The sequence below is a fragment of the Copidosoma floridanum genome, unplaced genomic scaffold (genome assembly GCF_036245765.1).
Source record: "Copidosoma floridanum isolate Cflo_tuat_1 unplaced genomic scaffold, Cflo_Japanese_pri ptg000032l, whole genome shotgun sequence".
Classification (NCBI taxonomy): domain Eukaryota; kingdom Metazoa; phylum Arthropoda; class Insecta; order Hymenoptera; family Encyrtidae; genus Copidosoma; species Copidosoma floridanum.
Window position 1 is genome coordinate 3,377,268 of NW_028321909.1, and position 23,817 is coordinate 3,401,084.

Sequence of the window (23,817 nt, forward strand, 5' to 3'; positions counted from 1 at the left end):
GTGGCGTAACGACAGAGCGATAGAATTTATACCGTGTTTTGTTTTTCATTTGCTGTTTGGTTTCACGGTTTGGTTGCCGTACTCGATACCTCGACTAAGTGATTCTTTGCTTTTCATATTATTGGATCAGCTGGTGTTTTAAACTGTTTTTTGCTTACGCTTTCAGTTATTTTGTCGATCACTCATTCACGCAGTCAGAAAATATTTATTTTAAACATTTTATGATTCACTTATACTTTCAAGTTTATCCTACTGATAAATACAAGTTGCGTGAAACTACATACCAGAGTGCATCAAGAATTTTATGTGAGCAACAATGTATTATGTTTTGTATAAGAATTTTTTTTCAAACTTGAACATTTTTTAGAAACACATAAGTTTTATCAGAAAAAAAGACAACTCTTTTTGTTGTATAAATCGAAATTTGACTTTATTAAAATTAATCTATGAATCATTTAATACTTGATGTTAGACATAAATTTGTTACAAAAGCTCTTGCAAGCTATATTGATTTACAGTATATATTACGCTTTGATTTATTCATCAAAAAGCAATAAAGCTTTTTAGAATTTGATTGTACGTTTTATGATTATAATAGCAAGTATATGAATAAAGCATACATAAACGAAAGTATGTCTTTTAACGTACACAAGATTTTTATAATTTTTTTCTAAGAAAATGCCGAAATATAGGACAATTTATTGAAACATTGAATAATAATCAGATGATTTAACAATTCAAAGTCATCAATTAGTTTGATTTGAGCTCGAAACTCACAGGATATTGTACATCATTCGATTACAAGATTACAATTCCCTGTTTTTATTTTTGTGCCTATTTTACAGATTACGGTGTACATGTTACAGTTAATATGAGAAATATTTTGCTTCGAGTTTCATACTATTTGTTCCCTTCCATTGAAAGCTCATCTTCTTAGTTGAATTCAGTTATGAAGTTGGTAGATTTTCAACTGCGTTAATAAAGTAGTCGCTCAATATCACTCTAACTAAATGCAAATAACTTAACAACTTTTAAGGCACAGCGGATCTATGTTTCCATAATCGTCAAAATAGACCTAATAGCTATTTTCTTAAAAAATATAAAAACTCTAATTTAGCATATTTGGATTAAAAGAAGCATAGGGTTCTAATTACTTTGAGGGAATCTGCTGTGCATATACTCTAGAACTCTTTGTGTAAAATACCACCGATAAAATTTGTTTTATGTATAGTATACAAATATGGTCCCAAGCGTCGTTTTTTTAGCCCATTAAAACCATGTGCACGAATTCTTCGTAATTTATGTTACCCTGTGCATCTTCGTTACCAGTCAGAAGACTCTCCACTTCGTCGTCGCTTAGTTTCTCGCCTGGAAATCAAAGAAGAAAAATTCATGTCACAACACGAAAATATTAACATCAGAAAACATGAGTATTTTCTTACCAAGCGTTGTCAGCAAATGCCGAAGTTCGGCCGCTAGAATGTAACCGTTGCCATCTTTATCAAAATGCCGCAACCCCTCAATGAAGTCATCGGCAGTATCTGAGGAACGAGCTTTGCTTATTGCCTGGTAAATGGGTAAGAACACCTCGAAGCTAATCCTTTCGTCGGGTTTGTGCTGATTCGTGAATTTTTTCACGTCCGACTCAGTGGGATTTTGGCCGAGAGCACGTAGAGCATCTCCAATTTGGGCGACGTGAATTTTACCGTCACCGCGACTGTCGAACAGCTGAAATGCCTCCTGGAACTCTGATGGAAAATAAAATAATGAATGACAGACGATTTCCAAATTTTAATTTGTAATAATTATGATTTTCTCTTTCTTTTATGATTGCAATGATCCTTAAAGGGTTTTTTTCTCTTGATGAGAAGAATAATTCAATTGAATATGCTCCCCTCAATTCCGGTAAACTCGTTTATGTATAAATTCTGATGGATTACCAGCTGTTTAATAAAGTACTAAATAATAAATTTTTTCTAAGAAAAATCAAACTTTAGCCATGTTTGGTATGTTAACAATATATAAGTACTAATAGTTTCGTGGTATTTTTTGAGAATTTTTGAATGGATGTAAATTTTTAATTTCAAAATATTTAAATAATGAAAGTGCAAAGTGTTTCTTGTGAAAACTTTTGAACAATTACCATTGTGTCGATTAATTTAATTAAAAAAGCGATAAACTAATGAGTTTACTAGAATTTTTAAGTTATCAAAACGGTTGCCAAGCTACTTTTTATCAAAATTAAAAAATACAGTACCATCCATGGATGACATCATCCTGTTGGCCAACTCTTGATAAGAAAATATGTACATTGTGATACTTTTTGAATTCAAATTAAGTGAAGATCCAATTAAAATGAAGATTAATAACAAACTAAAAGACACGGAAAAACAAAGGATTAAAAAACTACATGAATTACAGAAGTTTCAACAATCCAGACACTTTAAACACTGAGGTATATAAACCTATTGAAACATGATATGTGGTACACGAGAACAACTGTTGAAAACAAACTTTCTGACACGGTCACAGAAGCCACCATCCATGCCAAAGGTCCAGCAAGCAATAGACGCTTTTAGCTCGAAAACTGTGTCACCCTGCATCAGTGCAGCAGCAGCCCACTGATGCCAAAAAAAGCAGTGCGAAGGCTACAGTAGGAGAAAAAAAAGGTGGGCAATCCAGAGAACAGAGGGAAGATCTTTTATAGACGTTCACTTTTAAATGTCGCCCCATAAAAGGCGCAGTCTTCTCGATACTTGAAGGGTACATGCATGTACATGTAAGCAACAAAAAGAAAGAGAGAAGCAAGTGCAGTGCAGACTTCAAACACAGGCGCGCAAAAAAGGCCCCACGATATAAATATCTCATTCTACAAGATGCAGTCTTACTCTTGACCTCAAAATGAGTTGAATAAAAAATTTTACACTCATGTATAAGTTAGCCGGCCTTCCATCGCTGCAGCGCTTGTGCCATGTACTATGCAAGTATGGATCATATGTACGTGTACACAAACCTGCAGCGTAAACATAAACATTCAGCAAAACGTCGAGACAGACGACAGAAAGTAGTCAGCAGCAGAAACGATAAAAAAACAAAAAAAAAAAAAAAACTTGAGCACCACTGCGACACATGATTACTCACCACTTAACTGGTCCTCCGTGTAAGAAGCCTGTGAACAGAAGGTCGAGAAAAAAAAACAGGTCAGATTGTTTTTGCCTTTTTTGGGCCTCACGGAGGGTAAGAGGTACTTGTATACGTGTAATGCATCGCACAGAGGGGATTGACTTTTGTATCATCAAAATCGTGGTATACACACACTCACCATTTTCTCGTTCGCCTTGCTTCGATGAACTGACTGCGTCTGCTGATGCTGGCTAGCTGCTGCGGTTTAACCTGGTACAACACACGCGACTATATTATACTGTACAGCTCTCTCTATTCTAAATTTACACCGTTGAAATCGCGGTTATTTCCAGGCACACGTCTCGTCGCTTTTCCGTTCGGGCGTGGTTTAATTTTTTTTTCTTTCCGCGGTGAAACTGGCAGGAAGCAGCGCAACACCACCTATTACCAATTTATGTTGCGATTGTGAATATGTGTTGTGTGAATGTGTGAATGTTGTGATTCATGTACGGTGGAAAAAGCTGACGTTTGCAAGGCCTGGGGGAAGGAGGGCTGAATGGATGATTCACTATCTCATTAGTGTTCAGATACCACAGAGATCTCAAGCCGTTATATCAAACCGTACAATTTTGTATCCGTCAGAATGTCGAAAAAAGTAAACAACGAGCATCAAAGTAATGATAATATTTGTGACATTTCACCGTCAATTATCAGTTTAGTCACGCGTTGAATTTACTTGCTATGTCGATACTGTCACTGGCTATACTATCTACCTATACCAGCAGACGATAAAAACATGAAAAGTTAGGGGATTTTTTGGGCGGGATTTACAACTCGCGGAATTTTAAATAAGTTGAAGACGGATTCTGACCATAAAAAGTTTTTAATTACTTGTAAGGGGAGCATGAGAAAGTGAATGTACCGTCGCTCAAACGAGACAAAGTGGAACTCAAATCGGTCTAAACTTTTTTGTAAAATCGTTATTATTGAAATTAAAAATGTCAACCATACATTAACTGTTATTTAACGGATTCCAATTAATAATGAAAAATGTATTTTTCACATATATTCTTTCGTATTTGGTAGATTGTTTATTTTATAACAATCAAATGTATCAAATGTAATAAGCTGGTGGGATTCATAATAAATGACACAAAATGCATAGTTTTCACAATTAAATATATGTTTGTATTTTAACGTAGATTAATTCAAACAAAAATTTATAATACAAATCATTACAATGTTTTGCACTTAATAGTATCACAGTAGGACAGACTTCGAAGATGTAATTAATATAAAGACACGTTATAAGTATACAGAATAAATTTAAAAGTCAAATATGTAAAATACACTTGCGTTAATAAATTTTTGATTTTGTGCATCTAAACTCGAATGAATACATAATCACATGCTGCTTTAATTGTTTCACAGCATTTAATTTTTGTGTGAGATATAATTTTTGGTTATATTTTCGATTAAGCATTGCATACTTTGACAATTAATTTTTAATGACTACATACTACGTTTACATATTGTGAGATTCTAAAATCCCTAAGAAAATTGTTTTATGAAATTTGTTTATTATTTATTTTGTATTGAAAAGTGAAAATGTTGTTTTATTTTTCAGTAAATACATTGATAATTTAGAATGTCTAAACATTAAATTCTTGTATTTAAATGTACAATACTTTAAGAATATTTTTAAGTCAAATATGACTGTACATTATTATAGAGCATAAATATAGGTGTCATTGAATTTATTTTAAAACTCTATATTTTAGAAAAAATAAAAAAAAATTTGATGCTTAGTGCAGTAAGTTATTCTCGCAACTCATTTGCTAATATTTTTAATTATATCTAAGAAGTATATTTTTAATTTGATTTTAAATCTAGTGATTACCATTTTGTAGTCAGACTATGTATGATTTTATTGTAACTAATTCTCGTAGCATGTATTGCTTCTATTTTGTATGTTAATATATTTTATTCAAGATAATAATATATATGTATATACATACATCTAAAGGTTTGATTGATTTATATTATTTAATATTACTATCAACAAAGATTTTTTTAAAGTTTAAAGTAATAAATACTGAACCAAAACGTTAAAAAAAATTTAGGTTGGCTCTTTTTTCATATCAATCGAATCAATCTTTCAAAAGTGAATTATGAATACAGACATACAGTAGTTTTCGTATCTGGTGGCAAAAGAAAATTTTTCCTACTTCGGGTGTGGTAAAAAAAAATAATTTCATCAAACCTCTTATCTACTCGCAAAATGAGTTTTTATTTATTTTTAAGATTTACTTTTTATTGCTTAACAAAGCTAAATTTTTTGGATTTTGTAAGAATTTTTTTTTACAATACTTTGTTACATAGTAATTAAATATCACATAATTATTTGTATTCATTGTACATAACTTTCATGTTATATTTTTGATTTTCTAAGTCAAATAGACTTTTCATAACGTGATTGTTGTTTATTCAGTAAAAAAAAAAATTACAGTATTAAAATATTATATTTGCCAAGAGGCAAGTAATATTTACATAAATTACCTTACATCGTTTCGAAAAACAAAGTTATGTCCGTGTAATTGAAACTCTATTTTTTTTGACTTTTGAAAGTAATGTGTGATTCTATGAAAAAAATACGTATATCTTATTAAAAACGTGCCAATTAAAATGTAAAAAACAATTCTTGTTATGTACGTGTGTGTATATACATGTAACTCACGTATGTAGTACTTAATTTTTTTTGTAGTTGTACTATGCTTTTGCATCAGGTATCTGAATTTAAATATTCACTACTCTTTTATCTAATTTAACGACAAATTTAAGATAGTTTACATTTTTTAACACCATTAAAATTGTTCCTCAATTGAAGTTGACATACTACAAACTTTAACGTTGAAAGTTAAACGTTTAATCAATGAATTACTTTAAAACTATATCAAATGATATTTTGTGGATGTAGTTATAATAATTATCTCTCATAAATTTAGTGTAAATATTTCTTTTAAATATCAGTTTAACTGCCTTTTTCACAAACATATTATTTATTGCATAAACACGAACCTTTTAATTTCATCAAAAACTATGTTTTGAATAATTATTACAGAAAAAATTGGTCCAAAATTCAAGGAATAAATGTTTTCTTCCAATACTATCTTTAAAAATTCAACAGACATTAAGTATATCCAATTTACTGTTTGCTTATTTTTTATTTCCTGTAATGACTAAATAGCACCTTATGTATCAGAAACGAAACTGTAAAAATAAAATACTCGAATATTATATTACTTACCAAAAATTCGGAGCGGATAATGAGACGATATACGAAGTATAATTTTATTAAAATTAAGGCAATTTTTTTTATAAGTCTATTTTTGGTCCGCTCTCAGCACTAATTCGTTTAGATAGACATGTGCATTGCTTATACAGAGCACATAATAAGAAATAATTAACAACAAATAATGACGCGTATTTTTAATCATTTAAAATAATTGAACAACTCCGTAATTTAATACCTCTGTTATAAATAATCATAAGTTTCTTTGTCACTAATTATCTACATGCTATAAACAGTAACTGAAAATTACATAGTTGTTAAAAATTTTATGAAACAAATTACAAATGTCTCGCTGACAAATAATTTTCAATTCTATGTACAGTACTTTTAAAAATGTCAGTCTTAACAAGAAAATTATTTAATATTAATGTCAAAATTTGTATGAAATTTTCGTTGTACTTTTGCTTTTTTATTTCAAATTAATTTTTATTAATACTCTCTGGTAAAACTAATGCGCATTGCGTTAATTTGTCCGTTACCAAATTCATCAGAAACATAATTATTAATTTCTTAATGTTTTCATTTGATAAATAAATTACTTACAAGAGAAATTTGGATGTATGTAATTATGAAGTAGAAATGAGTTACATCATCTTATATTGAAGGTAACAAAATTATAATCAAGGCACAATAAAACAAAGTATTGACGAACGACATACGATATGTAAGTTTAACATGCTACTACTTTAATAAAATGAAAATAATATCGACCATACTATTGAATATTTTTAGATATATGTTATAATTTTATAACATTTTTACAATGAAATCGCGAAGCCGAAATATGTTATAAGACAAATCATGTTATTCCTACAAACAGTAGGCTAGTATATACTCTTTTTTTTATTTTTTTTTTATTTTTATTTTTTTTTTAATAAACAGTTTATAGACTATAACAATCCACTATAAACGCCACTGCTACATAGATCTTTTCTTTAGAGACATGTCAATAATTAGTATAAGTACTGCTAAAATCAATGAAGTACTTTCTTTTGCTTCGTGGATAGTAATCTATAACAATGTATCATCAGAAATAGGGCTTCACGAGATCTCGAGAGTGATCTTGATATTGTCTTGTGTTGTCTCGAATTTCAAGATAAGATCAAGACAAGATACAGCTTAAAATTTTAAGAGAATACCAAGAGTAGTTTCCTCAAGAATCTTGGTTTTTCAATAATTCTTGAGCTTACTTATTTACTCTTTATTTTACATTAATGTGATCGAGGTTTAACATAAAGTGTTAAACAAAATAAAAAATTTTGTTAAAATTTTACTACATTTTAATAAAATATCAAATTTAGTCGCTTTCCTGTTGCTTTATAACGAATATCTATGGTTTCAATGGTTCAAAAATTGAATGACAAGATCTCAAGAAAAGACCAAGACAACACAAGACTTCATGTGTCAAGACCAAGACAAGAATTGATGTTCTCAAGATTTTTCAAGAACAGTACAATAATTATCCAAATATTGTCTTGTCTCGACTCTCGTGAAGCCCTCATCAGAAATCCGAACTATCGTAAAGGTGCGTAAACAAGAAATAATTCACTAATGGTATTGCAACAAAGAACAATTGACAATTGAAAAACAAATAGGTATAATACATTCATCATACGTGCTGGATGTCCATATAGTCTGAACGCTGAGTGAGTGGGTGCTCGTAATTACTTGCTCGCAGGTCCGTCGCCGTGCAACATCTCGAAAATTGCATTTCTTAGATCGACATTTGTCGTCAAGCTGGTTGTCTTGAGTGGTTCATTGGTCATAGGACTGGTGAACTTTCCGCACAGGAACCACTCGTTTATTGCTGCTCTTTCGTACGTGAAGCCATCTGGAAACATTAATTTCGGGTTTACGCATTTTTTTTGTACTCGATGTGTATAAAAACAACAACTTGACTTTGTGAGTACAAGATGCGAACTTGGTTCTACAATTTTATTTTGCATATGCGCTTGGGTTTCGACAAACTTGGCGTTAAAAGTTAAAAGAACAATGTTTAACAGCAGTAATATTCAAAAACTAATACATTCCTCAAACAAACAATATTTACGTTGACAGGCTTCGTTATTAACAATAATACAACAAAGTTCGAGAGTACGTGTTTTTCAAGCAGAAATATGATAAGCTCAACTTATGTGTGGAATTTGTGCTTTTATTTAACTTCATTCCACTATAATGAATTAGTTGTTTAAAAAATAAGCTACTGGAAAAAACAAATTTAAGGATAACTTTACTGTATATTGACATTAAAAAAAAAAATTTTTCAGTAAATTTCATGTTTCATGAATTTTTCAATTACATACTATGTACAAATGCACATCACTAGAAAAACATGCAAGTCTCTAATGCACTACAATATGACAGTTAGGCAACCAATCGATAAATGATAAAAATTAAAACTAATACTAGCTAACGATAGCAACGATCAATCTTTTAATACAGATACAACTATTCCATAGTTATTTATCAACCACTCACTTCCATCAAGTAAGATTTCGCCACCATTGCCACATACGTTTAATACGTTTGGTGATGAAAATTTTGAAATTATGAATCATATCTATTCGAGTGGAAAAATATACTGAATTAAACGTATTGTCAATAATAGATGTTCAATAATAATTCTTACAAATTCAATCATCTCCTCATAATTATATTTGTTTTGTGACTACATTATTCATCAGGGCCTTATAGGAGAGTTGATAGCCTCGGTTGGATGGCGCCTGTGTAGAGAACCCTCCTTTTACTACCGACTTACTTGTTCTACTTATTTGACATTCAAATTAAAACTGTTGAAAGAGCATTTTACACCACGCGCAAAGTACAAAATACGGGCCCAAACGGCGAAATTTGTGTACATTTGTGCCCAAGCTGTAAACGATGTTTTTCCTACCGTCGGTGCCAAGTGCGCTTTAGACCCATCAATCGCTTTGCACCCATGGGGGGACAATGTATTTTTCTGCAGTAGGGCGCAAAGTAATCAATGGGCCCAAGGTTTGCCGAGGGTCCTAAAACAGCACTTTGCGGCCATGACGAGAAAAAACGTCGTTGTAATTTTGTTTTGAAATCTGTTCTAAAAAGTTTAACTTTTAGTAACTGGGTCTGGGTAACGTGGTTCTAAAATATTAAGCATCTCAACTAAACAATTACAATCAAAATTAAAGTCCTGAATGAAAAATCATTACTTGTTGCAATCAAATTTAATTCATCGAAAAAATATTTCATTTAAGAATGGAAATTAATATATTGGTATCTCAATTAAAATTAAATTAAATTTTTCCCTAAAATACGGTATAATTAACACTTTACTTTATATATATATATACATATAATTTTTTTTTTTTTTAATTCAAGGAACAGTACATCTTTTACAGAGCTCAATAAAATTTACTTAACAAATAAATTTAATTCACAATTGAACTACAATTAAATTCAGATTAAATTTAATTATGCAAAACCCTGCTAAGTACTTTTTAGGATTTGGCAGGATTCCTTTTTCTGAATCACTTGGTCCGTCACATTTTCGAAAATGTTCAGATCTCCGAGTAAAAAATTTGTAGAATAAATCTTTTAATCCCAGTTATAATAAAGTTTAGGATCTCAAAATAAATTTATTATTGTAATTGTCTGAATTTGTCAAAAACTACGATTTTTCTTTCTTTCTTTATATTAAAGTGTATTGACCTCTTATTAGGGATATACACTAAATAAACATAGTTAATATTTTTGATATTCAGACAACTAAGGATATATATATAAAACTATTAAACTTAAGCATTAAACGTATGCAAAAAAGTAAGTAACCGTGTTTGACAAGAAGCCTCGAAGTTATTTCTTAAATTTTACAACTTCATTATATATACACATAAGTATATCAGTTATGTCTGAAAATACGTAATTTTCAAAACATAGGTTTATTTACCTAGCACTATTTATCTTTTAGTTCGAACATACATGGATCGACAAAAAAAATAAATAAAATTTCAAGGTACTTTACCTGAACACTGCACAGGTTCTCTCATAATTTCGTGCGTTATCGGGCATAAGAAATCGTCTGGAATGTCCACATCTTCAACAATGTAGGCAGTGTTACTATCTTCGCATTTCAACCAATACAAGTGCTTGCGAAACATGTCAATCAGCTAAAAAATATAATTCCAAAGAAAATAAAATTTTTACCATTCAGTATTCGTTTGAAGGAAATTTGTTGAAATAAATATTACCTCCTGGTCATTGTCCAGCATTAGCTTGCCTATGATGACGTCTTCCGGGATGCGCAATAACATTCGCCCAGTTATGGAAAGCGTATAGATACTCCTTGATAGGTCTCCCAAATTTACTTCGTGCAACCATTTAACTACATCTTCAACTGACCAATCGGCAACCTACGATGGAAAAAAATATTATAAACAACACACTTGTTTTTGGTACAACCCATCGAATTCGATACTTTGTTAATGAAAATGCATCAATAAAGATATTAAATTTATGAAATATTTTGTGGAATATTTAATTTAAGGCATTGATTAAAAAAAAGGACGTTTGTCTCTAATTAACGCTTATACTGTAAGTATCATTGAATAAACAAACTCGGGTTAGAAAATTCTAAGAGATAGAACATTATTTTAAAGTGAGAACACCTTTGGGACCAAGATTTTTTTATCTTCCACCTGATATCAAATATATATTAATTGAATATTGTAAGACACTTTTTTCTACGTATTTTTCTATTGATCGTTGAAAAAATATATTTGCCTCGAATGCGTGCTTTATTATATTTCCAATTTCGAGAGCTAATTAGAGTTTTTTATAAAATCATCCGTACATGGTTAATGTTTGTAATGTATTTATGATCATTATTAAAAATTTTTTTTACTCAGTTCGGATATCTTAATGCAATTATTATTTATCCTCTTTTTTTTATAATTTATGTACAAATTAATAAGTAGATTATAGGTAATCAACAGAAACTTACTTTTTTTCGGTAATTTCGTAAACGATCAATCAGAATACTTTGAGAGACCAATTGGTCAGGTAATTTCCAAACCAATACAGTCTTGTCCAAAGCACCTAAAATAACAATTGTTTACTGGATGACTGCAATTTGATCTAGCTATAAGTTTTCGGAAGTTCAAATATTTAGTAAATTGGAATATTTACTTTGTCCATTTTTTTCTCAACTACGTATCTAACAGGTGAATTTTTTTGAAAAAAATTTTCAATTTACTAAGTCAACTTGATGATAGTCATCAGTAAAGTCTAAATTATACGAACCTGTTAAAAAGATTGATGTATCTTCGGAAAAGGCACAAGTTGTTACAAGACTCTCATGGTTTTCCAGAACATGAAGACACATTCCAGTATGCTGTAACACAACATTTTTTTCATAATGACAATTTCATTGATACAAAATTCACTTTAACTATTTATTAACATTAACAATAGTATTAATAAAATTATTGTGACCTATTTATGCTCATGTATCTTTCAAATTTTATCTAAGATATAATACATACAAGAATTTTTTTAACCTTTAAAATAAAAAAATTGAAATTTTATTATCTAACTCAATAGTTTTATGATTTTACATAGGACTATTTACATATACGTACGTACGTAAACGTTAAATCGGGCGAAAGAAAGGAAACAAAAAAAAAGTTCTGAATTCATTTTCGTAAGTTTTGATAATTTTTAAATAATAAAAAGGATTAATCAATTTGTATTTCTTAGATTTACTTTACAATTGATTACAGATTTTTAATATTTTATCAAAAATAAGCGTTATCAAAAGTTTTTAGTAAAACTTTTTTTGTCAAGTCACGAAATTACACTATTTTTAATTGTTTTGTTACTATATCGTTCCTAAAAATTTCTGACTTTATTGAAAAATAAAGGACCATTCTATCAAAAATAATATAAATTTTTTAAGAACTATGAAGAGTGAATTTTTGTAAGATACCCGTTGAGCATACAATCTATTAGGAGCGATTTCAATTACTATTGTCTTTCAAATTGGTTCACAAAACATGTATAACATGTGAAATACAGTAACAAGAAGGTCCTTTACACGCATTAAAATTTAACAAATTATGTTTACCGCACAAGAATCATTACTCGAAGTTTATTCTTAGCGATCGAACTATAGCACGTTGAGGACTGCGCGTCTATTATTCATAATTATTGATTAACAGGTCATTGCGTACTAACCCGGTAGCGATAAGCACTCTAGTAGTTTCGCTTTGTAGAATGAAACAAACGTAACGATCGATTCGTCAAAAAATAAAACTTTTGGTCAAAATTTTCCATTTAAATGGACAATTAATTATTTTCCTATTTCTATAAAAATCTACCAATAAACCATGCCCTTGTAATATAGTTCTCTATGAACTTTTAATCCGACAATATATTACAAGGTACACGTACTTGTTAACGAAACTTGTCTTTACTTATTGAGCGTAAAAACAATACACACATACTTTTGAAACAATCAGTTCTATTAAAAAATTATTTTGAATCCATAAATCTTAATAAAGCTCCAATGTAAAATACGTCCCATCTTTTTCAGTGCTCCAAATAAAAAACATGATTAAACAATTAAATTATATAATTAAAATGGACCAATTAACAAAAAATTTTATCACATTAAAAATAACATGTTGTCTGAACTGCCGTCCAACGGAAAAAAGGTATAAGTGACATGAGAGATGAACTGAGAAAATCAATGAAAACTAAGTGTCTTAAAAAATCAATGATAGTTTGAGTATTGGACCGCGGAGAAACTGTTCTTTTTAATATAAAAATGATCTGATCATTCTATTTTCCACAAAAGAAAAACAATTTTTCGATGGGAACTATGAAAATCTGCACTTACCCTTTTCTAACTCGGCGCAATTTCCTCGTAAAAAAAGGGTAAGTGCAAAAATACAGCTTATTCCATGGGGCTTACCCTTTTTCTAATTTGGAATCAAAGGCGGTGATCATTGACTTTACAACGTAAAAAAAGGGTAAGTGCACTTACGCTATCTGCCTGGCTCGATTTCCACGTTTTGTGTCACTTACCCTTTTTTTTTTGATCGCTGACGATAATTATTAGCAATTTCTCCAATTTCTAATCAATTATTACTGAATCACGGTATAAGATATTTTTTAATTTGTAGATATACTATTATACACAGAATTGTCTGACGAATCGATTGGTATAAATAACTTATTTTCGACAAAAATGTCACTTGTACCTTTTTTCCCGTTGGAAGTGATTTCAAATTTTTATTTCAAAATAATGTTTTTTATCATGTCATGATCATGTGTATTGTATAACAAACAAAAATATGTTTGTAAAGTATCAGCCCACCAAGCAAAACTGAAATTTCGAAAATTTGAGCTTCCAAATATTTTTATTTTTTTTTTTAAAGATTGACGAGGCTAATGATAGAGCCGTTTTTTATTCTAGATTTGATTGGTCTAGACTGGAAAGTGTTTATCAGTATCCAAAAAATTCAGACAAATGAGTTTGATCAATGATAAAAATAAAAACGATTTGTATTAAAAAACTAATTATTATTAAAATAATACTTGAAAAGTTTAAAAATAAAAACGTTCGATCGAATTCCAGGGTGGGAGACAAAAATTGTTTGGAACTTTCACTTTTACGGAATTACTAGGGGGCTTTGCCCCCTGCGCGCTCCGCGTCCAACCCCCCAAACTTTTTTGATTATACATATTTCTAATAATTATTTAATCTAAATCTAATGATTAAATTTTAAAAATAAATTTAAGTTCAAACGAACAAAATGACCTCGATTAGCTAGCGCTTGTCTACTTAATCTCATATGTCTCACGACCAATCAGATCACGACATATTCTGTCGACAGTCACGTGATACTCAGTCTTTTAGGATAGAAATACTATAAAAAAAATAGACAAACGAGATGAACTTACGACGCTCCAGAGCCGGGCAGTACGATCGGTCGCAACGCTGCCGAGTATCTCGCCGTGAACGGGCGAGAATCTGACACACATGACGTTACCACCGTGCCCGGAAAATTGACGCCTCTCGCGGTACGATAGTCCAGGACTGCTACTCCCGGTGCCTTCGTCCAACTCGAGGTCGTCGTCGATCACGATGATTTTCCAGAGCTTGATCAGCGAGTCGTTTCCACAGGTGGCCAGCATGTAGCACTCCCGGGCGCGACCCGAACTGGCGTCCCTCGATCCTATTTTTTACGGAAATTCATTTCAACTCGAATAATATCGAAGAATAATTTGTTCCGATTATTTTTTCAAACAGCGATTTAAAATTACGTAGTTTGAAAAATTTAGTTAAGAGAGTATTTTTCTTCTATTCATTCAGATGATGTTATGTTTTTTTTAAATAACATTGAATGATTCCTTTTTTAAATACAAATTTTGAAAGGTTTTTTTTTTTTTAATTTTAAAATGGTCTTAGTTTAAGAAACATTTTTGAGATGATGTATTTTTCAACATTATCGTAAGTATGTAATACTTTTGGTCGTTACTTGATGAAGATTCAAACCCATATTAAAATAAATAAAAAACGAGTTTATAAATCAATCTTCACAAGGTCTTACAAATATACGAATGTTACAAATTGTTTCGCTACACTGTACCTTCCTCAAACACAGAGGTTTATAAACTAACAGTTGTACTAACATTGTAACACTCGTATATTTGTAAGAAATTGTGACGATTGACTTATAAACTCGTTTTTTATTTATTTTAATATTACCTTTGGATTTTTTTTTATTATTAATTAAATCGAAAGTGCACGTATTTAAACTGTTGGAAAAAATTTTTTAAATATTGCTTGAGAAAAGATGTTTTTGCAACTTTGGTGTAATGACACCATTGCCTAAAAATTTTTCGAGATTATATATAGATTTAAAATTGTGTTAGAGACGATACTACTCGCAAAGTTATTTGGAGATGATCTATTTTTTAGGAATACACTTTTTGACATGTTTCTCAGTACTACTTGAAGTGATGCGTATTTTTAAATAACTATGAGACGATAGGCTTGTAAAGTAAATTTTTGAGATGAACGTTCCCACCCACACATATAGTTTTGTTCTCAAGTATTAATTTTTACATTATCACGTTTCTCACAACATTGTCAAGATCACAAGTAACGAAAAGTATTAGTTCACGAAGAGAATTTCAATAGCTCAAGCTCAACTAGCAATGAGGAGTAAACAAACAAATAGGTGCAATAATAATAAAGCAAGTACCCACCAGTCATGGTGAAGGGTCCCGTGGTAGGACTGAAGTCGCAGCCCTGAACCCCCAAGTCGTGGCTGACGTCGCAAACGAGCAGGGCATTGGTCTGAGCTACGTGCCCTCCAGCATCGTGTTGGGACGTGCGAAGGTCGAATAGCCTCCAGGCACCCTCACTGCACGCGGTCACGAGGTAGCGCGAGTCAGGAGTGAAGGCGATCGCTGTGATCGCGTCGGCGTGGCCCTCGAACACACTGCAAGGATCGCTAATAGGTCAGGGCGGTAGATGCCCGGGCCGTTCTTGCAAGATTGCACTCGGTACTGGTGGCCACGTGTATTGCATTGTGATTTTTGGTTTTTGACTCCGTCAGTTTTTTTTTTTTTTTTATACTTTGCGTTACATTTTATTAGTTTATTTTTTATAATAATCCGTTGCGCGATTTGCAGAGGACAATCTTTTTTTTCATCACTACTTATAACACAGTGCTTAACAATTTTTCGATAAAAATAATAAATTATGCACAATGTTTTTTAAAGAGAATAAATATAAAATTTTTGCAGCGTACATTTTTGTTAAATACGGTACTGTAAGTAGTGGTGTAAAATTTTTAAAAGTGGATTTAAGTTACGGAACAGAGGTTTAGTTTCAAACTTTCCGAAAATTTTTAAGATAATTGTACTCAAGTCGGATTACTCTTTGTATCGTGTTTCATTGGATCCCAATGGTATTTAAAATCTATTTTTTTATCTATACCTTCATATACAACATTTTTTATGAAGAAAATTTAATGATGGATATCTATTTTTTTTAGTCACATAGTTCCATGAAATTTAACGACGTGTAATTGTCTAACGCGGTCGATGCGTAATTCATAAGAGTATGTGTAAGGACAGTTGTAAAGTTTATGACTCTATTCATCTACACACATATATATATATATATATATATATATATATATATATATATATATATATGTATAACTTTTTACTAATTCAACGAATAAAAACATGGATTACGTGGCCCCCAGTGACAAAAGCGTAAAAAGTGTTTTCACCGAGCTTACTTATTGTGAATATTTTTACAAAAACTTTCATTGTTAGTACTGCTACCGATATTATTATTATTTTTACTAATATTATTATTAATATTATTTCGATCATCACATCCATGTGTTCAGTAAGTGAGCTCGTCAACAAGTTAATACAAATAAATTTCACTACAATCAATCATTTTAACACTGACCTCAATTCTTCCATGGTTTCCAAATCCCAAAGTATTGTCTTTTCGTCATCCCCGGCGGTTGCTATTTTTGTACCATCAGGCGACCATCGGCATACTCTGACGGCTGTTCCAGAATTTACAAAAGAAGTTCGAGCTTGACTGCCAGTCTAACATGATCAAAGATTCTTTTTTTAGTTTTGGTTAAGATGTGCGTACATTCATTTAAATATGGTCACAGGAGTACTACATTTATGGCAATAAATCACATCTTGTTATAAAAGTTCGATTTACCATCTGTTGATTTTCATGATTTTAGGGATTAAAATAAGGTACTTAATGCACCTGCTAAAAAGGGGTTAAAATTAAATTTTGTTAGAGGCTTTTACTTGTGGTAATCATTAGATTTACAAAAAGTGGCTGAACTTATAAAAAAAAGTTTCTTAGAATCAAGAAAAAATTTACTAGATTACTTTTAAATAAATATTCTCTTGAATTAAAATAACACTTTAATACTTTGAGAAAATTGTCTTCTATAAAATGAGAATTTTTTTTAAAGAAGAAAATACAATTTTATTTCAAAATTATTTATTAGCAACTATTATAGTTAATATTTTCTTATATTTAAAAAAGATTTGTTTATTTTGTTAATTTTTATTTAAATACTTTGCCTAAAACATTAGCTAAAATTTTGGATACTAAAAAATGATATTTTTGTTAATTTAAGTCGATTTTTGTCATTTAGAGTGTAAGTATGTCATTATGGAGGAAAATAATAAATACGAGAAAGCTGTATGATTTTTTAATTACTCAATTGTTTAATATTTTGTTCTAAAATGTAAAATGAAAAAGTTAAATGCTTTTAAACAAATTGAAAAACGATTGTATTTGTTTAAAGTGTGAAGAAAGCATTAAAGAAAAAATGTACAACATCAAAAGTACGTCGGTGATTTCTTTAAAAATAAACAAAAAACGTTTTTGTCGTGATCTTCGTAGACTTTTATAGTACATATATTATATTGTAGAATGAAACGCACTACACTAAGAACACGTATTTTTTTGAGGTTTACAACTTCAATTTTTGTTACTTTGTCGTAAAATATAGTTTCGTAATATTGTAGACAAAATAATGATTTTTCAAATATTTTCAATAATTTTGTCCATTTAATGCTTTACATTCACTTCCTCGAAAAAATGTAGTAAAAAGAAGTTTGCAGGTATTCTATTAAGAACTATAGTTCTTTTTCAGAATATGCTTGTGTAAAACATCTAATTGCTTAATTACGAAGAAAACATTGATTTTTCTTTCTCCTCACCCCAATAACCCAATAATCGACGTCACAATGGTAAAAAGACTGGGAATTTGTTTCCTTTTAAGAACGTTCATCACACATAGCGTTTTTTGTAAAATCTTCCTGAAATTTAAACAGGATATTGGTAATGGTGTTAGAAAGTCACATGTAAAATTTGAGATAAGTTCACAACACCGTTTTTTAGATATTAAATGTCTTAAAAAACTTCAGTTTAACATGTAACCTTACGGAGGAGTCCCATGAAAATGGAATTGATAGGAAAATGATCTGTAGAATTAGTTCAATATTTTTTTGCATGACGCAATATCATAAAACTAATATTATATTAAATTTCCAGGGGGATTGACAAGTTATTTTTGCAATGAAATAAAAAAAAACAGGTTCACGTGCATGTGTATAGATATACTCGTCCATGCAAAAAAGTTGTCGGTGCTGCCACATGTCATGTTCTTTCCCCCCTCACCGCTCTCTACTAGTATCAATCCCGCTAACTGTGATGAACGTCCTTAACAAAACTCCTCCAATTGCAATCAATGCTTTGTATGGTGAAGACTAAATTACCTACTAAATTCGAGATGATTTACCTACTCGATTTTAGATTTATCTAAAATATGTGGATAAAATTATAAATCAACTCGTAATTCCTCAAGTGCAATAACTCATTTTTTGGAGAGATTTTGTCGGTGCCTGACCAACCACTAAACAGTCTACATCCTTGCAAAAATGAAAAAAAATTTAGAGCTTTTGAATAAAATCGATTGATGATAAAAAGATTTCAAAAATACACATCAAAATATTCCCTCCACTTCAACAAAAAATAAATGATAAAATACTAAAAAAAGCTCAAAAAAAAACACGAGTGACAGACACGTAATCACAATACATGCACACTCACCTCAACGTCCCATATGACAGTGTTGCCGTCCATCGAACAGGACGCGACTTTAGTCCCGCAAGGACTAAACTCGACGTAGTTGACGCTGTACTTGTGGCCATCGAGTGGATTGTAGCTCATCTCTTGGAACACGGACGTCGACTCGCCCTCCTCGTCGTACTTGACGTTCCAGATCCGCACGAGCTTATCACTGTCAATATATGCACACGGTTCCATGTAACCATCGGGAGATTTGTTTGTCGTATAAAGTGTTAGGGCTAACGCGGATGTTTTTAGATTTTCTTTTTTCATAAATCATTTGTAATGATCAAGATTGGTTCGTCAACATTCACTCTTGAAAACTTGAGCATACACGTTAATATTCGACCAACAACAACTTCGTTTGCGGGGTTTCTGGAACCTTTTTTCATGACAATTAGAAACGCGTCATCTAAATATTCATAGCTTGACTATACATACATTATATATTTTTTCGTTTCACATCAAATCACAGTTTGTCATGAACATAAAAACGCCGTAAATTCATAGATTATCCGATCGTCTTATGACTTGTCGCAAAAGATACACGTGTCTCATTTCTAATGAGAATGGATCATACACTGTTAGAATAGTATATTTCTTACGTATAGGGCAGAAAGTACAATTTGCGCGACCGAAGATTATATATGTTTGTGCCCGAGGTGAGAACGACATTTTTTGTTGCGGAAGGTACAACTTTGCGCCAGAGGGACGAAACGTACTATTTCCTACCTTGAGTGTTTTTGAGGGTCGGTGATGCCCTCGGTAGGAAAAACAGGGTTCACACATTTGAAATAAATACCTGGATTTCACTATTTCAGGTGATTGATGTATGTATTATATAGTGAAAAATGCATTCAGTATATTAATTTATAGAACCTTATGAACACTAAATAAAATCAAACAGATCCAATATGAAGGTAAATATTTTGTGTCTAATTTTAATTCAACTGTATAGTAGTTCTTAAATCGTGACGTCTAAAATGTTTATCATGCTTAATATTGAAATGCAAACTTGGTAGTTTGGAGCATCACTATTCATTCATAATTTATTTACATCTATCAATATTTCGCTGTCTTGCTGACAGCCTCTTCATGCATGATTTAAATCATGTGGGTGCTAAGATAACACGCATCATGGACACCCATTGCGCCTATAATTCAGTCCATCTATGTACAAACTCTACTTAGTTCAACAGAAGTCATGTTCTTAAGAATACAATACTGTCATAAACATCAAAATTTTTTCATCTAAAGAGTCAAGTGAAAGGAGTCTATAGATATGTATAATTTATCATGCTTATTTATTTTTTCTAAAAGTTGGTATTAAACATTGATTTTGGTAACAAAATTGTTGCATTTTGTAAGATGATATCAAAATGTATACTAACATATACATATCTTCCTATATTATATAGTTGTATTGATGAAAGTGAGTCTTAGCCCCCCCGCTCCCCATCAGCTCCCCCTCGATTTACGTAGTTATTTGCTTGTTTTTACGTCATTTTTGATCAAATTATACTTAAGTGAGCTCCCCCCGCTCCTCCTCAGCTCCCCCTCCACTTCCCCCCAATAAATACTTATTTATAGAATATTTTACCATCTGAAATGTTAAAAAATATATGTAATTTAGTACTCAAGTCATACCACGTTTTGAGGATTAGGGAGGATAAGAGGTTAATAAAAATATCATACAAAGATTTTTAGGTGATATAGATTTGGTAAACAAATGAGTATTGAAAATTGAGACCCTTAATATTTTTATACTTTTTATGTATCCGCTGTTTAACCGATATCATGTATATGCAGGGTAACACGGCAATGCAGAGCCATTAAATGCAAAGTTCATCAGAAATAAGGATCGAAAATGGTGTGCGCCCTAGTCAGTGGAATAACTTAGAAACTCGAAGGAAAGTCAGTAGCATGCAATCCACGTCGTTTTTAGACGTAAGAAAATTATTAGCTTTGAAATGAAAATACATGAAATACGTGAAAACACATGAAAGTGTAAGAATTGAAGCAAATTAGAATTACTGGCTTCTCCAAGGTTTCACATGATCAACACCATAGGTGCCGATGAATGTGCATAGGTTTCATCCCCATTCGGTTAATTGTGTTAATTGAGGTTGTAAACTCATTTTCAGCCTGCATAGATAATTACACGAGTAATGTTGTTATTTTTCTCTACTCAATCTGTTAGTAGGGGGTTGGCACGCGGTGCGCGCAGGGGGGCGTCAGCCCCACTAGTATATATATGTGCACAGATACACTCACCCAGAGCCAGAGGCTATCAAGCGATTGCCAAACATTGCCACAGAGTTGACAGCCCCATTGTGGTCGTCCAGTCGCTGGATGAGCGTGACTTCGTTGCCACTCGTTTCGGCGTGCTTGACCACATCAGATTCATGAATAAACTCCTATGAACAAACAATTGCGATGAGCATAGTTCACTGAACAAGTAAGCAGATCATTTTGTTCATTTAATTATCAGGCATAAGTCACGTGTACCATTTTTATCGATAAGGACTGACTTTTTTAATTTTTATCATGATGTCTTCTCCTCTTAGGTTACTTTAACTAATAATTGCAATAGTATTAACAAAAATAGTTGTAATATTTATCATAAAAACATGGTAAAAAAAGACACAATTATATTAATAAAATTTAGTTTTTATAATTTATTTCTTACTATTTTTAGTCGGGTGTACGAAATGTTTTATTTGAAAAAAATATGAAAATAATTATTTTCAAAGCTAATCCAATCATAATTCCATACACTATACTATTTTCGATTTAAATGAAGAAATTTTTTTATCAAGCATAACAATGACTATACGAATGCTCGTTATTATTCAATTATTAGTAGTGGATTCGTATATTTTTTTTATAAAATGCAAATTTGATCTTTTATTCATGGCTGATTTCAATAGCTGGAAAAATCAATCGTTCTTTTACCAAGTCACAATGTACAAATAATGAGTTCTGTATTTTTCTTTAATAACGCTTATTTTACCACATTACTTTTTAATAAAATTTTTTTCAAATACAACAGTTTTTATAAAAATAGTTAGTCATAATATTTTTAGTAATAATAGTATCAAAGACGATAGCTTACCTTTCCTAATGTTTCGCTGTTCTGCAATTTTACACAACTGTGTCGAACGAGTTCGGAATCCAGACTCAAGTTTCCAGTTAAATCCCAAACTATTACCTTTTTGTCATTCGAACCTACAGACAAGACATTTAGATGAATTTTCACCAGCGTAGACATCTTACAGTCGTGATCGACTATTAGAATAAAATTTTATGCATGAACTATATGTATATCGAGATTCACCTGTTGCTAAAAAATTTCCATTTTTCGAAAAAGCACAGCAAGCTACGTATCGATTGTGCCCAGTGAGAACCGATACGACTCTTCCGGTGCTCTAGAACGTGTAAACATACGTGTAATACGATTATTATAATTATTTTTATTGTTACTATTTGTGTTGTTGTTGTTATTGTTTTCTTAAACGATAAGCTAATATCAATCCATCAATTGAACGGCACTTTGATGTTCTACGAGTAAAATATATCTGGAAAACATTACTATAGAAAAACGATGAGACTAAATATATTTATTAGACAATATATTAGAAAAAAAATGCAACACAGTAAATTAAGAGTAAGTAAGCTTTCCATCCCAAAGTTTTCTGGTATAATTAGTAAAATTTGAAATATCATTTGGTTAACTATAAAAAAATTTTATGAAATAATTATTTTCTTCGAAAATTTGGAAAATGGTGTTAGTATTTTGAGACATAATTATTTTCTCCCCTAGAACATTTTAAACTAAATTAATGACTCGACTGAACGGTACGTTACATTAGTATCCTAATCAATTAAACAAGTGAAACTTATATTTCTCTTACTTTCCACCTAGCAATGAGCATGTAGGAAAATTATCGTGCTTGAAATGTACAAAAGACCTTTGAATTAAAAATGTAAAAAAGTATTGATCACTTTTTAGTACTACACGTATATGGATCTTATAATACTTTTATAAACTTGTCCTACTCTGCATTTAAAAGAGCATGACCTTTTTTTTTTTAATTGTGCATAAACGAAATCGATCCACCCATTACTGAAGCTACGTCCACTTTCTATCATTTATGTGAGTATTTTAAATAAGTTGTTTGAATTAAATGTAGCACACAACACATGTACAAATGTATATATATATATATATATATACCGTCTCCCAAATGACGACAGTTTTGTCGAGACCGCTACTGGCAGTGTATAATCCGTTGTTGCTGAATCGAACACATGTTAAGGCACTGCTGTGTTTCTCCATTATCCGGCAAAGCTCGATTGTCGCCGACATCGGCTGGGTGTCGCACTTGTCCTGGGTGACCTTCACCTCCCAGAGCTTCACCCGATTATCGTTGCCGCAAGTCACCAGTTGGTATAGCTTCGCAAACGGCTCGTTATCTTTGGGCATTTGTTTGCGTTAAAACATCGATCTCAATTTAATATCGATCATTTTTTTTCTGTCCTCACGTGCCCGTGCATTAATTTACGGTTTCATGTAAGCAAAGCATACCATTTTCGTTTTAAAAAAAATAACTGCTGCAATTTTTATTTTCAAACACTAGGGACAATATTTTCCTTTGAATTCTTA

General features: G+C 31.2%; 2 protein-coding genes across 3 annotated transcripts in view; both read right to left on the reverse strand.

Moving 5' to 3' along the window:
* Positions 1-408: 408 nt before the first annotated feature.
* Positions 409-3,575, reverse strand: Mlc-c (Myosin light chain cytoplasmic). Of its 2 annotated transcripts, XM_014357459.3 has the most exons (4): positions 3,323-3,575; positions 3,142-3,169; positions 1,443-1,748; positions 409-1,368 (listed from the first exon to the last, which is right to left on the reverse strand). In XM_014357459.3, exons 1-4 carry the CDS (start codon positions 3,323-3,325, stop codon positions 1,262-1,264), a joined length of 444 nt encoding a protein of 147 aa, XP_014212945.1. In that variant the 5' UTR covers positions 3,326-3,575; the 3' UTR covers positions 409-1,261. The 2 variants fall into 2 exon arrangements, with proteins under 2 accessions (XP_014212945.1, XP_014212944.1); XM_014357458.3 differs by lacking the exons at positions 3,142-3,169; positions 3,323-3,575 and adding an exon at positions 2,258-2,376.
* A 2,812-nt stretch (positions 3,576-6,387) lies between these two features.
* The window catches only part of LOC106642615 (WD repeat, SAM and U-box domain-containing protein 1), a 28,728-nt gene continuing 11,298 nt past the window's right edge, over positions 6,388-23,817 (reverse strand). Inside the window, exons 6-18 of the mRNA XM_089597313.1 lie at positions 23,389-23,627; positions 22,489-22,579; positions 22,267-22,379; positions 21,426-21,568; positions 19,134-19,323; positions 16,950-17,095; positions 15,725-15,972; positions 14,414-14,688; positions 11,750-11,840; positions 11,451-11,545; positions 10,699-10,860; positions 10,473-10,617; positions 6,388-8,306 (exon numbers count right to left, since the gene is read on the reverse strand). Of these exons, the coding sequence (XP_089453439.1) occupies positions 8,140-8,306; positions 10,473-10,617; positions 10,699-10,860; positions 11,451-11,545; positions 11,750-11,840; positions 14,414-14,688; positions 15,725-15,972; positions 16,950-17,095; positions 19,134-19,323; positions 21,426-21,568; positions 22,267-22,379; positions 22,489-22,579; positions 23,389-23,627 (2,105 nt within the window). The 3' untranslated portion in view covers positions 6,388-8,139. The remainder of the gene's footprint in view (positions 8,307-10,472; positions 10,618-10,698; positions 10,861-11,450; positions 11,546-11,749; positions 11,841-14,413; positions 14,689-15,724; positions 15,973-16,949; positions 17,096-19,133; positions 19,324-21,425; positions 21,569-22,266; positions 22,380-22,488; positions 22,580-23,388; positions 23,628-23,817) is intronic.

Coding starts and splice junctions, on each gene's coding strand:
- Mlc-c (XM_014357458.3), bottom strand. CDS start 2,312: ATGTACATATTTTCTTATCAAGAGTTGGCCAACAGGATGATGTCATCC. Junction 1,749..2,257: donor GATGATGTCATCCATGGATG/GTACTGTATTTT, acceptor ATTTTCCATCAG/AGTTCCAGGAGGCATTTCAG. Junction 1,369..1,442: donor GCATTTGCTGACAACGCTTG/GTAAGAAAATAC, acceptor TTTGATTTCCAG/GCGAGAAACTAAGCGACGAC.